At 47.1% G+C, this 13220-nt stretch overlaps 6 protein-coding genes across 6 annotated transcripts; all 6 read right to left on the reverse strand.

Annotated features, from left to right (window-relative positions):
* Positions 1–183: 183 nt before the first annotated feature.
* Positions 184–1635, reverse strand: N7487_005564 (putative aminotransferase family protein (LolT); the record flags this gene model as incomplete). The annotated part of the gene is made up of 2 exons (XM_056873311.1): positions 184–877; positions 956–1635. 2 exons carry the CDS (start codon positions 1633–1635, stop codon positions 184–186), a joined length of 1374 nt encoding a protein of 457 aa, XP_056731031.1.
* Positions 1636–2274: 639 nt separating this feature from the next.
* N7487_005565 (uncharacterized protein) lies at positions 2275–4793 on the reverse strand (the record flags this gene model as incomplete). The annotated part of the gene is made up of 2 exons (XM_056873312.1): positions 2275–2762; positions 2822–4793. The coding sequence occupies 2 exons, from the start codon at positions 4791–4793 to the stop codon at positions 2275–2277; spliced, it is 2460 nt and encodes an 819-aa protein (XP_056731032.1).
* A 1849-nt stretch (positions 4794–6642) lies between these two features.
* On the reverse strand, positions 6643–7120 carry N7487_005566 (uncharacterized protein; the record flags this gene model as incomplete). The annotated part of the gene is made up of 2 exons (XM_056873313.1): positions 6643–6767; positions 6823–7120. The coding sequence occupies 2 exons, from the start codon at positions 7118–7120 to the stop codon at positions 6643–6645; spliced, it is 423 nt and encodes a 140-aa protein (XP_056731033.1).
* Positions 7121–7506: 386 nt separating this feature from the next.
* N7487_005567 (bZIP transcription factor) lies at positions 7507–7947 on the reverse strand (the record flags this gene model as incomplete). The annotated part of the gene is made up of 2 exons (XM_056873314.1): positions 7507–7812; positions 7867–7947. 2 exons carry the CDS (start codon positions 7945–7947, stop codon positions 7507–7509), a joined length of 387 nt encoding a protein of 128 aa, XP_056731034.1.
* An 876-nt stretch (positions 7948–8823) lies between these two features.
* Positions 8824–9613, reverse strand: N7487_005568 (uncharacterized protein; the record flags this gene model as incomplete). The annotated part of the gene is made up of 4 exons (XM_056873315.1): positions 8824–9036; positions 9098–9217; positions 9278–9433; positions 9476–9613. 4 exons carry the CDS (start codon positions 9611–9613, stop codon positions 8824–8826), a joined length of 627 nt encoding a protein of 208 aa, XP_056731035.1.
* An 816-nt stretch (positions 9614–10429) lies between these two features.
* Positions 10430–11708, reverse strand: N7487_005569 (glycoside hydrolase family 16 protein; the record flags this gene model as incomplete). The annotated part of the gene is made up of 4 exons (XM_056873316.1): positions 10430–10497; positions 10565–10945; positions 11008–11571; positions 11618–11708. 4 exons carry the CDS (start codon positions 11706–11708, stop codon positions 10430–10432), a joined length of 1104 nt encoding a protein of 367 aa, XP_056731036.1.
* Between the last annotated feature and the right edge of the window lie 1512 nt (positions 11709–13220).

A 13220-nucleotide genomic window follows, 5' to 3' on the forward strand; every position in this document is an offset into this window, starting at 1 on the left:
TGAAGTTGAAAAAGAATAGTTCTAAAATGAACACCACAGGCATTCCCGGGGAGCCATAGAAGGGAAGGGAGTATCGCTAGTCTAGCTATGAGCTACTGATTACTTCTGGTCCTGATAGGTTGTGGATGTAGCGATTATTTGCAATTATTGCTACCCAATCGATGCTAAATATAGACATCCAGATCAAGCCTCAAACTCCTTCTTTGCAATCTGTTCACAAATGTCACGCAAGACAACGCCAACAGCTTCAAAATCACTTGTCTCCAAGTAAGTCTGGCCACTTAGACGAGTCCACAGCCAAGGCCCATGGCGGAAAACAGGCAGGAAAGTGTTATGGACGTCCATTAACTGTGTCTGGATCCAAGAAAATACCTTAGGAGCTTCTTCCTCGGTCAAAACAACCAAAGGGGTATGGCCAAGAGGTTCAGCTTCCTTTCCGGCAGCAGCAACAGCAATAGGCAGCCGGATCGTAGTCATGGCACACTGGCGCATACGGCTTTCTTGGCCAGGCTTCAGATCAGGCTCTTGCATGACCTCAGTACCGAGAGCGGCAGCGACAGCGTCTGCACCTTCATTTGCAACACGCTGGATGTAGGAAATAATAGCATCCTCGCCTCCACAGACTTCGGCGCGGAATTTCAGTGCTGCCGGGACGCAGATGTATGCGGAGTCATCACTGGTGGCGACGAACTCGAAGAGTTGCTCGAAGGCAGTCTTTGTCACGGGAGCGTTGGGGTCTTGCAACACTGAAGCCATAGTCTCGGGAGAGTCCGGAGCTGGGATAAATCCCCAAGATGTTGGCATGGTAGTGCGCAATAGATGCTGGTTACGTCGGGGGGTGTAGAGGACTGCACAGCTGCGGGGTGTGTAGAGCCATCTTTATGAAGGCGAGTTAATATTCATGAGGTTGCTTAATTTATTGGAAAGGGTAGGATAAATGGGGATTAGTTCATACTTGTGACAATTTGATACGAAGAAGTCAGGCTGAAGCTTCTCCATATCGAGATGGATAATTCCGATGCCGTGCGCAGCATCGATGACACTCAAAATACCTTCTTCGCGACAGATTGCAGTAATCCGTTCGAAGGGGAATCGTACACCAGGGTTACTGACGATAGCGTCAAAGACACTGGCCCGGACCTTGAGTCCCTCTTCACGAGTTTGGCGAATAACCTCGCGGAAACGGCGTTCTAGCTCGTCTTCGGTAATGGGAAACTGGAAAGACACTTTTCGGGCTTGCAGAGAGCTATGCTCCTGTAGCGAGACAACACCCTTCTCAACAGCACCGTAGACGGGCTCAAAGTAAATGAGTGCCTCACCTGGCTGGAAAGCCAAGTTATACAGTACTGTCGCCACGCCTGTAGTCGCATTTTTAACAAACACGCACTCATCCCGCTGAGCATTGAGGAGCTTTGCGACAGCCTCACGAGCTTTGTCCAGATGCTCTGCGTGGTATCGGCGGATATATGGATCTGGTCGCACATCGGCGAGATCCAGGAACGCACGCTGTGCGTCCTTAACAGGAATCGGATGAGCACCAAACGATCCATGGTTCAGGTTCTTATAGGCAGGATCGAACATCCAGTGCTTCAGCATCGGCTTGCCGAAGGGAGTTGATTGAGTGGTCGTAGCCATGTTGGGGAATTCAACAAAGTTTGGAAATAGTAAGTTTGGAACACCACAACTTCGGCAAGAAGAGACTTTAAAGACAACTCTGAAACGCAATGACTCAAGCTTGTTTTACGACAACTTTGTCGTTGCTTCAAACACCGAGGTCTGATTCGTAAAAATACAGGTGAGTCACGCCGAGCCAATGACAACCCCTCTTGCGATGCTAACCGGAGATCCACATGCCGCCGAAGGGCGTAGAAATAGAAAATAGATTGCCTGTCATACAAAGCTGAGATAGGAGATAAGAATGTGCATAAGATTAGTATGTTGATTGTCATTGCTTGCATTGGCAGACTTGTATAGTAGATCTTGGAGACCATGACAATGCTGTCTTTTGCTTAACAGAACAAAATGAGTAGTTCTATAGTTCATCCCAATACAATTGTTAACATACAAGGTGAATGGCCCTTACTATATTGTAATAGATTAAATATCCCGGGGTTTGAATATGTTGAAAGGTAGTATATGGGTCTATCTGTTATGCCGTTTCGGATTCACTCTATATCTAATAATGTATAACGAAACCAAGGGAGAAACAAGCCAATTAAATTGTACCATAATATTACAAGAATAATTTCAATGATATAGATGTATTTCTAATCATCAGAAATGCCCAATTTCAGGAATCGGCAGCAAGGGACAACCATCATTATCGCAACCAATATACGGCACGTTATTTCCCCACCAGTTGATATCTACAGCATGGAACTGAACAGCAAAGAAGATCACCAGACCAGCAATACCAATGCCACAGGAGAACGAAGAGCTAAGCACATAGGCATACTTCTGCCACCACCCTTCGTAGCGACGCTTCACGTAGTAGTTGAAAAAGTATCCAACGACGAGAGCTGGCCAAGCATAGGTGAAGTTGTACGGGGCCCATAGAAGAATACCGGACATCATGAGAGGAATATTAATATATCGGACCCAAGAGTCCGGGAAGCGCTTAGCGAGGAAGTAGAATGGGACGGGGAGAAGAGCACCGACAAGGAAGCCCCATTCCAGAGGGTGGTAGATGCCATGGTCACCGTAGATGCGTGCAGGGCCAATAACTCCCCAGATAACAGATGCAGTGAAGAATGTGTGAGTGTCTAGAAATGTTAGCAATCTATATTCTGTATAGTAGTTCCCCGGATGAAGGGGTATTTACCAGGACATGTGAATTTTGATGATTGATCAGAAGTGCAAATACCCTCAATATTGTTCATCTGCCAGGCATTGACTCCAATCGACACAAAAGCAGCAATGATAGTGGCAACAGTCTGGGCAGCAAACATTGTGCGAGGAGGGATCTTCATGTAGTGGCCCAATTTGAGATCAGCGACAAACTGAATGGACTGTGCCGACGCGATGTACCCATATGACTTGAAGATCATGTTTGCGATTGGTTTGTTTTTCACAGCGTAGCCACCAATAAACTCGGCAATAACATTGTTGGTGACCTCGACATTGGTGACGGCCAGAAGGATTCCAATGGGAATCTGCAAGAAAATACAGAGCAGCAATCCAACAACAATTCCCCAGATCGGCATCCCGGTGTCGTAGATGCTGCAGCAGACGCACCCGAAAATGAACGCGATGGCTAGGATACACAAGTACCACCATTCTGGGGCCTCTTTGTACTCACGCATGAGGCGGTTGTGCACATCGTTGTACTCATTTCGGGCGTTCGACCACTTGAGCACCGCACGGAAACCAGCCATGATCTCTCGTCTGTAGTAAAGTGCTGCATACACAATGGTTGCCAGGTAGATGGCGAAGGAACCGGAGTACCGGACTGAATTGGCGGCGCCAAGATAGGCTTGGCCGTATAGCTCGTAGCCTTTTTCGTCGAGAGTATATTCTGGAGTGAGGATCCGGCTAACGTTATAGCTATTGCCAGTATTGTCAAAGACATCGTTGCTGTTGATGGGGAGATAGGCGGAATTCCACGCATTGGAGAAGTACACAGGTATAATGATCACAAGGCCAGATAGAGCCATGCCGATCACGCTGTTCACCAACGAGAAGAATGGAGTGACAATCGGATCCCATGCATATGAGATAATGTTCCAGTCAAAGGTAGGGAGAGGATTGAATCCCATTCCACCAATCGAGCCGGTGATGATAGCCAGTTTGATGTTTTCCGGTGCAATCCAAGTCATCCAATTGAAGTAAGATAAGGCCTGGAAAATGTAGTTAGGGAACCAGAAGTAGAAGAACATTCCACCGAAGGCGTACAGAAAGAATCGATAGCGAGACATCGTCCATCCGTGCATTGACTCTGATTTGCCATCATTGTGTAGAGCTCGGTTGAGGGCAATCTGGGCTAGGTTCTGGGGCCACAACATGGCGGGAGGATAGACTAAAAACCGACGTGTGATACCAGCACATCCATAACTAATCAATTGGGTCGATAGGGTTAGCAGAATTTGGAATCCTGCACTGTTGGCCAGTTCCTTAATTCCATAGAATATGTCCAGCTTCAAAACTTGGAAAATGTATGTCACGTAGGCGGTTCCATTGAGGCCTCCATAAGCGACATTGGACATGATAGTAATGATCATGTGCTCCTTTTGGTTGAAAGGACCCGGATTCAAGCTGCAGTTTTCCCCAAAGATACTGTAGGTGGTGGTTGGTAGAACCTGAGCGAGGAATACACCGCAGGGATAGGCTACTAACTGAGCAACAACAGTATAGAGATAAATTCCGGGATATCGCAAAGAGAAGAACTGATCTATACCAGTCCCCAAGATTGTGAAAATGATACCGAGGAACCATGCACGGAAGGTATTGACTGGCGTCGAGGGATCGTCGGTGTTGTTAACCACTGCACGAACTTCAGCGTAGGGCGAGTCATTGAGCAGAAGGTCCCGTTCAGCCTGGATCTCAGCTATAAGACCCTGAAGGCGGGTTGTTTCTAGCTTGTCGGGTGTCTCTCGCAGCGCAGCACGAGCCGAGGTCAAGATCTCAGTGCGGAAGTTGGGATCCAACTCATGATCTCTGATAGTTTCGCGCAGGATGTTCAACATTTCTGATAGATCTGAACCGGAAGCTTCGACAACGGCCTGGATTTTCTCCACATCAAAAGGGGTCACCGCTGTGGTTTCGTAAAGACGACCATCTTTTTCTGAGTCTGCCATGGCGGTAATGGAACTAGGTGGACCCTGGATGATATCAATGCAGGGGGTCTTTGTTAGCCTGCAGTTGTAGACAAGTCGCAAGTGACCGTCTTGAACCACAGGAGTATAGCCATGTTTTATATCAATTGCGCGAACAACACCACTGTATGGATTCTTTGCACAATCCAACAGCTGTCCGCCGGTGCTTTGGTCAATAGGACCAGATAAGGCGAGTATCAGATTTCCGCCAATGAGACTAAACATTCAGATCGGTTTCATGTACATCAATTCAGTCGAATTGGTAATATGATGGTTAGCGCCGGAGTTGGTGAGCAAGCTTCTCACTAGCGTTGCTAATTAGACTTACCGCAAGCCGTAATTAGTCCTTCCGCTATCTGAAAGCTTGGTTCTCGGACTAAGAGTCTCTAGTGCGCTGTTCGGGGTTCCACCTCGAGGCGACTTGAGAAAATGAGGGTGAGTTATAGGTACCTCCAGGGCTACCTAATTAGGAAGCAGCCAAGGCCAGTCAGGAAGAAGCTATACATTTATATCGACCTCTACAGCTCTATATTCTGTATTAGAACCCCATTAGGGTTAGTGATTAAGGAAATTCAAGATATGTAGTTCCTATTTAATATTGTTGCAATTTCGGGTCAATCTGACGAGCTTTGCTTTTTTAAAAGTCTCGCCGGGCTGCTAGCCCAAACTATTCCAAAGCAACCAGTACTACGCACTCCGCACTCCGGACGGAGTATTTTGTTTGTGAACGCTTTGAAACAATCCCCTCCGGATCCACCCTCAACCCGTCGGAGTTCCGCATTCTCTAGTGGTGAAAGGTGTGAGAGATAGCTAGTCAGCACTCTCTTTTTGCTTATTGCAATACTTAATCGTGACTGTCTTCGGTCAAACATGCTTGACAAGAAGATCTGACCACCGAAGCCATTTTGGCCTAACGATCAGGGAGAGGCCCATTGCGCAGAACTCCCGAGGGATTTACGGGCGACTAAGTGTGAATGCCACCGGGGGCCAGAACCTTGGTGATGCTGGGCATTGAAATGACACAGAACTGAATGCAAAAGATGATATAACCTCCAGTTGATTCGTACCAGAACAGAAAGTCTTTCTGGTTGGAAAGAGATTTAGCCACCAGAAGAAGCAATTCATTTGGCAGTAAAAGCTTGTCATGTCTATGGCGCTCCAGATGATCCGAAACCGGATACAGTGGTGGGACACTTAGTCGCCCGTAGTGATTGACAACCGCTCCGGCAATAGCATATAAATGCAGCGGCCTCAACTCCTCGATCAATTTAAAATCTGGGCACCTCCGTAACCGGTAATTTGGCCGTGCTCTATCGACCTGGCGACTGGGTCGTGCACAGCGGGTGCTAAAGGCCACTGCTCCACCAAGGTACAGGATCTGATCAGATGTAACCATAGCACATACCCCCGGTGAAAATTTAAGAGGTTAATGAGCCCTTGTTGACGAATATTCGAAATTAATTATTCAATTTGGGACATGGCAATCTTCGGCCTTACGACCAGCGCCAAAAGCGCGGTGGCGGATTGAGCTTGCGCGTACTAAGTCGGTTAGCTTGCGTGCAATTAATTGGAAGTAATAACAACAATTAGCCGTGAAAGTGGCTGCATATTGGGCGGCTTGCGCGGGATCTTTGGACACTCCCATTCGATTGCTCCATGGCTCAAGGTAGGAGACTCGTGTAAAACTGGATGGACGGATGGGACTTTGTTTCGGTGACTTTGGGCAGTCGCTGTCAGTACAAACAATTCGGCTACAGTCAATAGTCTGAATTGCCGGGTCACATGCCCTGTGTTCGTGTATGCATTATATATTTACAGGTGAAGATGTGCGTTATAAATCACAAAGATTATCGAAATCCCAAGGCACACTAATTGTTGCCTGACGAAGAGCTTTTTCAACGCTCTGCCGTCGGAATACCGGTCCATTCCCAACGCATGTGGCTTCTTTTGAGAGGGCTACAGTGGTATTAGTATATCTCTTCTTCAAGGGGGACCGTTCCCAAGAACTCACATTTGATGAATGCTGTTGAATCAAGTGCTGTAGAGGCCGAATAATCAAGACGGCCAGAGGAATCGGGAAAGTTGTCAAGAATCACCCTCTTGTCGCGCAGGTATCCTTGCACTCCACTGGCATCCATCCAGTCACCAGAAGTTGATTCGAGCGCAATCTGCCATATCTTAGACGGGACCTGGAGTTGTTCATTCGAGAACATGTTCATATTGGCTTGCAGGGCGTGCAGTACACGGGTCTTGGAGTCTATCAAGGCACCCGTCTTGTCCTGCATGACAGCGTAAAATGCCGAGATCATACGGTTGCGTTCTGGCAGGCTCAGAACAGAACCAAACACACGTTGGACTGTAGGGCTGTGTGGATTGTCGACAAGAAGGCGATATCCGCCCAGACAGCAAGTCCGGACTAGACGTTGTGCGATATTCCACTGCTTGTCAGGCGTTATATTACTAGAGAGTAGATCTAGTGTTGGGGAGTTCGATAATGGTGGAGTGATATGAGAAAATTGAGGAAATTGAACAGTAGATGAGGGTATGACGAGGTCGAATGGCAATATAGATTGACCTTCATATGGTGGAGTAGGAGGGGGCGGGCCATCTCGTAGCGACCGATCTTGTTATATCCTCGACATCTGTTGAAGCTTCTGAATATGAGTTATCCAGAACTGGTGTCGGAGCTGTATTATTATTTGTGATTTGGAACTCTTTTGCGGTCTGAGCGAGGGGGGAGGGGTCCTTCAGACGGATCATCGCTCCCAGCCTTCGCAAGCGACACGCATTGCTGAGTTATGTTTTGAAGAGCCGACGCAATATGCGGGTATTGTGAGAGGAGTTGCTCTTCTATAAGAAGACTACTGAAGGAGAGGAAAGATTGGCTGATATTCTCGATGCCGGTTTCTAATTCGTGTACGCGATTCTGCAGGTTACCGATCGTGGTCTCCTTTCTTTTGCGATATGCCTGCTGCGCGAGGCGGAGTTGTTTGCGACGTCTCTAGAAATTCACGATTATAAGCAACGCCACTTGGAGCGTTGGAATCTGACCCACCTCTGGCACTTCTTGCTCGTTGGTAACAGTTCGAGGACGACCGCGTTTGCGACCAGTCGGTTTAGCCGTTTCTTCACCCATTGTTTTGTCTGGAATTAGATATGGAGAATATCTCTGTCTCAAGCTATATTGAAAATTTGCAGCCCCTTTGACGGGATCCTTTCGAAGAATGACAAATGCAGAGGCGACAAGATGATTAGACGACTAGCGTCGGAGTGTTGAATAATCGAAAAATCAGGCACGGCGGGATGACATAAGACACTTGCATGTCCCACGGGTAGGTGATTAAGGGTCCATGGATACCTAGGTATATTGAAGGCCCCTATTGGTCAGTCTACTTAACATTGACGATGGACCCACTATCCTCTCCTTAATTCATACTACCTAGATACATACCTCGTAGATGAACTGTCAAACAGGTATTTGCATGTTAGAGAGTATCGGGATAACCAACGTTGAATGAAGCTCGAAAGAACACGGCACACCCGGCCTATTTATATTAGATTTCCTTTTCAAATGTTTGCCCTACTGGCCGCAGAAGACACTTGGAATAGAGATCAAGGGAACTCGAGGCCTTGTCCACCTAAATTTTTTTTTTACATGAATGGGAGTGGGACGTATGGTGGGTATAATTCCTATAGCGGTGTCCCACCATATTTCATTATCAAAATCCCCGATGCTATTCCTCCATTGGACGCGCCGCCTACATATGTTATCACCTAGTTTCTCGCACTTTTGTGTCCATTGTGGCTATTGCATCCATCATACTTTTAACTCTCCATTCATGTTTATACGTATCGGAAAGAAAAGGAGGTAGAAGTGTCCTCTAAAAGGCCAGCTAAGCTCAAGAAAAAAGTACTATAAAATCAAATAAATTAAAATACAGCAATTATCAAGAGAATATAGAGGTGAGAAGGCGCATGAGCTGGATCAGCTCTTTCAACTCTCATCCCTATCCTAGCTGTGTGCGTCCTCATCATCCAAGTCGTTGTCGTCCGTATCCTCACTAAATGTATCTTCCACTCTATCTTCTACATCCGATAGGTCCAAGAGCTCCGCAAATTCCAAAGATTCCAAATGTGGCATATTTTCAGATAAAGTCTCAAACCCCGGGATATAAAGGATGGCTGGTATCTCAATTCGAACATCCAACAAAGTCGGAAAGAGCTTCTAGATATGCAAAAACAGCGGTTAGTCATGTGGCGCAGCAGATGATAGCGGGTAAACGAACCAGAGTCCGGTCAGCGAGACAGTCCCATTGATTTGGATATAGATAGATGGGCCCACTCGAATGGTCGACATGAAGTACCTGGAGATTTGGCATGTTCAAAATGGGGGTGCGGATACCCTCCTAGGTTTCCATGTTGTGAAAGACTAGAACAAGACGTAAAGTGTGTATCTGCGGGAATACCACATTTTCCAGAGCTGTCTGTACCACTGATTCAGTCTCCTGGCTGTAGGTTATGAGAGTCGCAGTCTTTACAAAGTTGGCATAAATCTGACGGCGATCGGGGGAGATGTTTATCATGACCTCGTCGAGGGGTTTACCATCTGCTTCCATATCGCCCTATAAGATATGCAGCGCTCTATTGTACCGTGCCTTATTTACCAAGGCGCAGTTCAGTAACCAACGTGTGTGATGCCAGATTCTCGTAGGGTACTGGTCGATCGAAAAGAAGATTTCACCCACGATTTCCGGAAGGGCCAAAGCTCGATGGGCAGTGGAGATGACGCTTTTGTCAATCATATTGGAAGGGTTGTTGGAAAAGAAAGACATGGAGGGGATAATGGAATTCCAAAGCAAGAAGTTGATATTCAGAGTGAGATGCCTCATCCGGAATTTTCAAGGTTTTATTTCGCAAACGGCTCCGTAAAAGAGCCATAGATTACGGTACCCTCCGCTTCCTATTCTGATTTATAGAGAGTAAATGGTATCTCAACCAACCCTGCTTCTTCTTACATAGCAATCTCTTTTGATTTACTTGATTCTCTTGATGCTCAGGTTTATGCCCTCCCAGGTTTGTTTGAAATACTTACAGTTGTCTACCTCGTGATGTAGACCGGTGTTTGTGCTCTTCTTCTTTAATCCCTCATCCTCACGATTGTATAGAAAGACTCATTATGTATGTAGAGCACGCATGTGCCATCAATTGGATATTCACGTTTGACATCTATGAATGATAATAGTAAAGTGTAAACAAGAATATAAGGTGCCTCTAACCGCCCAAATGCTGCGGCTGTTTCGTGAGCCGTCAAAGTCATCGCTCATGTGTCATGTCCAATAAAAATATAAGCAAACGCCGGGTCCGATGAAGTCATCAATAATAATACAAACGCGGATACGTCCAAGCCAATGCAATAACACGCCCAAAGAGAGCACACAAGACACTTGCCATTTCAGGAACTGGCGATTTGCACTGCCCACCGATTGAGTAGCATGAGGACTGAAAGTTGTCGCTATGGCTTCTCTAGTTGGCGTATTGGTAGAAGTAATGGTAGTAAGGGGGTTGGTTGGTCGAAGATGTAGTTCTGCTCATCACTTGAGTCGAATTCCTCGCAAATCTCAACGCCAGAGCGGGAAAAAGCAACCGAAGAAAAAGGCAACACTGCTGACACAAAGCGGAAGGTAGACTATTGGGGAAAAGATTCGACATTAATGGGTGAATTTAATCAAAGAGGGATTTGGGGGATTGCTCACTCATTGAGCCTCCACCTGGTGGCATGTTTTGGCCAGAACCAGACTCCCAGTCATATCCTGTTGACGAGGCCAAAGGAGAGCCGGTCGCCACCCAGGGCCAGACATTTGGGGTGACCCAGCTTGAGGTTTCCTTGTGGGTTCCGCTCCAGGGAACGGGGACGCTGTCGATGGTTGCAGTAATTACAGGTGCGGACTCGGTCGACGTGGGCTCAGCGGCTTTGTTGCCATTAACCGATCCTCCTTCTGCGACGATTGACTGCCATGAGCCACTTTTGTCACCGTATCTGTACGAAGTTCCGGTAGAGTAATCAGTCACAGTCATAGACTTCATATACATCTTGAAGGGGCCTTGGCTATAGTCTGTTTGGCCACCAGCCCAGTCTGAACAAACACAAGCTGTTAGCAAGCCTGATAAAGGTACTTTCCAGGACAGTCCCACTCACCAATAGTGCCCTGGGCATTGTTCGGGTCACCGCCAGCCCACACACCGACCTTGACCATCATCGGGCTCTGTGGGTACTGGTTGGTTTCTGCTGTCTCGGGAGTGAGAACGCGGACGGTCTTGCCATCAATGGACCACACGATCTGGCTGCTGGTCCAGTCGATGGAGAAAGTGTGGAAGTCGTCATGGTTTCCGGAATTGTCGTGGAAAGCGCCACGGCTGAATGAACTTGTATCTCCTTTGCCAAAGTAATTGGTCTGCACTTGGGCGTTGTTACCACCCAGCCACTCCCAGTCAATTTCGTCCAGATCGTCGGACTGCAGAACTGCACTGCTCACGATTCCCGTCCCTGCTGCTGCCTTGATGGTGCATTCCACACGGCCGAACATAATGTACCAGCCGGACTGAATCAACGGGCCATCGCCCTGCTTAGCAATAGTAAAGGTTGCACCATTTGTTTGGTCATATGTGACGGAGCCAGTCGACTTGAAAGCATCCGATGCGCCGCTGGTGAAATCAAACGTCTTGTCAGATTGGCCAAATGCAGGATCAGCGGGACATGCTGCTGGATGTTAGTGATCTGTTGACATAAATGTTATGATAAGCCTTACTCTTCTGTGTTGGATTGCAATCGGTATAGGTCTGGGCCACGACTAGTGTGGAAGACAGCAGGCTCAGGGCCGCACCAAGAATGAACCGCATGGTGGGCCAAGTAGAGTAAGTAAGTTATAAGTAATCTTGCAAACTATTATGCAATAATGAAGATGAGAGTTGATACGAAAGGGTAACAGATGAGGAGAGAAAAACGGGGAAGGATTTCAAGTAAAGGGGAGTACAACAAACGGTCTTAAACAACTTTGAACTTTGGGAAGGTGCCAGCCTCCTCTTTCTGTGGCTTCTCTTTTTGGTCGATCCGTGGGTCCCCGGCTGTCATTCAACCAATCACATCCCATCTCAGATCGAGGTTATGCCCACAGGTGGATCAGTGGTGGGCCAGGGAGAGAGCTACGCCACGTTGTTCCATGGAGTCTCTACGGAGTACATGTAGTCATTCCATGTAAGTAGTCCCCCGTAAACTTGACGGGTGTGTAGTTCAAATTCCAATATGCATTCTCAGCCTGAGTGTGCATGTGTATGTACAATGGTTATTCTGGATAGTGCGTGGCACAGAGCACATTCGATTAGGCATCTGAGATCGAGATCCTTGGAAGATGTACAGAGTACTTCGTACATAGAGATTCATTCGATGAAACCAGTCTGCCTGAAAAACCAAGGAAAAGCGGCAAGGCCCAAGCAAAATTAATCGGTGGCAGGGTACACACGTAGATTAGGACCCACAACCCCCAGCCTCTCGCATTTAGTAGTCTTTACTCCGTACGGAGTACACCACTTATTATTAGCGATGTGATCTCATATTTAAGATTTTTTCTGCAGGATATTAATTCATACTCTGTACGGAGTCCTTATCTTCTATCCGAAACAAATATTTACTCGTACTGACCAATAGTCGTGATTTCAATGTTCGGGCCAGGGCTGCCTACTATTGGGCAGACATCTCCCCATTAGCTCTAGCGGCCTAATGAGTGACATGAATTTAACGGCCAACCTTGGCTATCCTTTTAATATCTGTAATTTTTGCTTAATGGGCACTCTAGTTAGGCGCAGGAGTAGCACAAGAGGCTGGTCTAGACTTTGGGCGATATAAAGGACATAAAGCCGCCGATCGATGTTGGCGATCGATGTAAGGGCGATCTGCCGGGTGACGAATTGAATCACGACAATGGGAGGAAAAAATAGTCCGATAGCTGTGGGCCCTATCATGTCTCGATCTCGATCTCGATCTCGATACTTATAACTTGTTCTATTTAGATATCGCACCTAGGCCCCTGTACAACTATGCAATGATCTCGTGCTGTCTACTCCGTATCCTAGTCTATTGCCTCGGCCACTACCTTATTATTCCACTTACACCACACCACTATCCTTTCGGCTATACCAACACTACTAGGTAGATTTCAACATTCTCATTTGATCTTTTCACCATGTGTGATCTCTTTCTCTTCGGGAACGAAGGAGTCCGTCTTGCCGAAAAATTGCAATCATGAGCGGCGGTAACAAAGCCCTAGAGCATGAGACGGCTCGTCTGATCATCACCATTGGCGACAAAGCTATGGGTAAGGCGCCTTCGCTGATCTTTGAACCGAAGCTGAAGTC

This window comes from Penicillium crustosum (assembly GCF_028827405.1).
Source record: "Penicillium crustosum strain IBT 35664 chromosome Unknown utg000002l_segment0_segment0, whole genome shotgun sequence".
NCBI lineage: Eukaryota > Fungi > Ascomycota > Eurotiomycetes > Eurotiales > Aspergillaceae > Penicillium > Penicillium crustosum.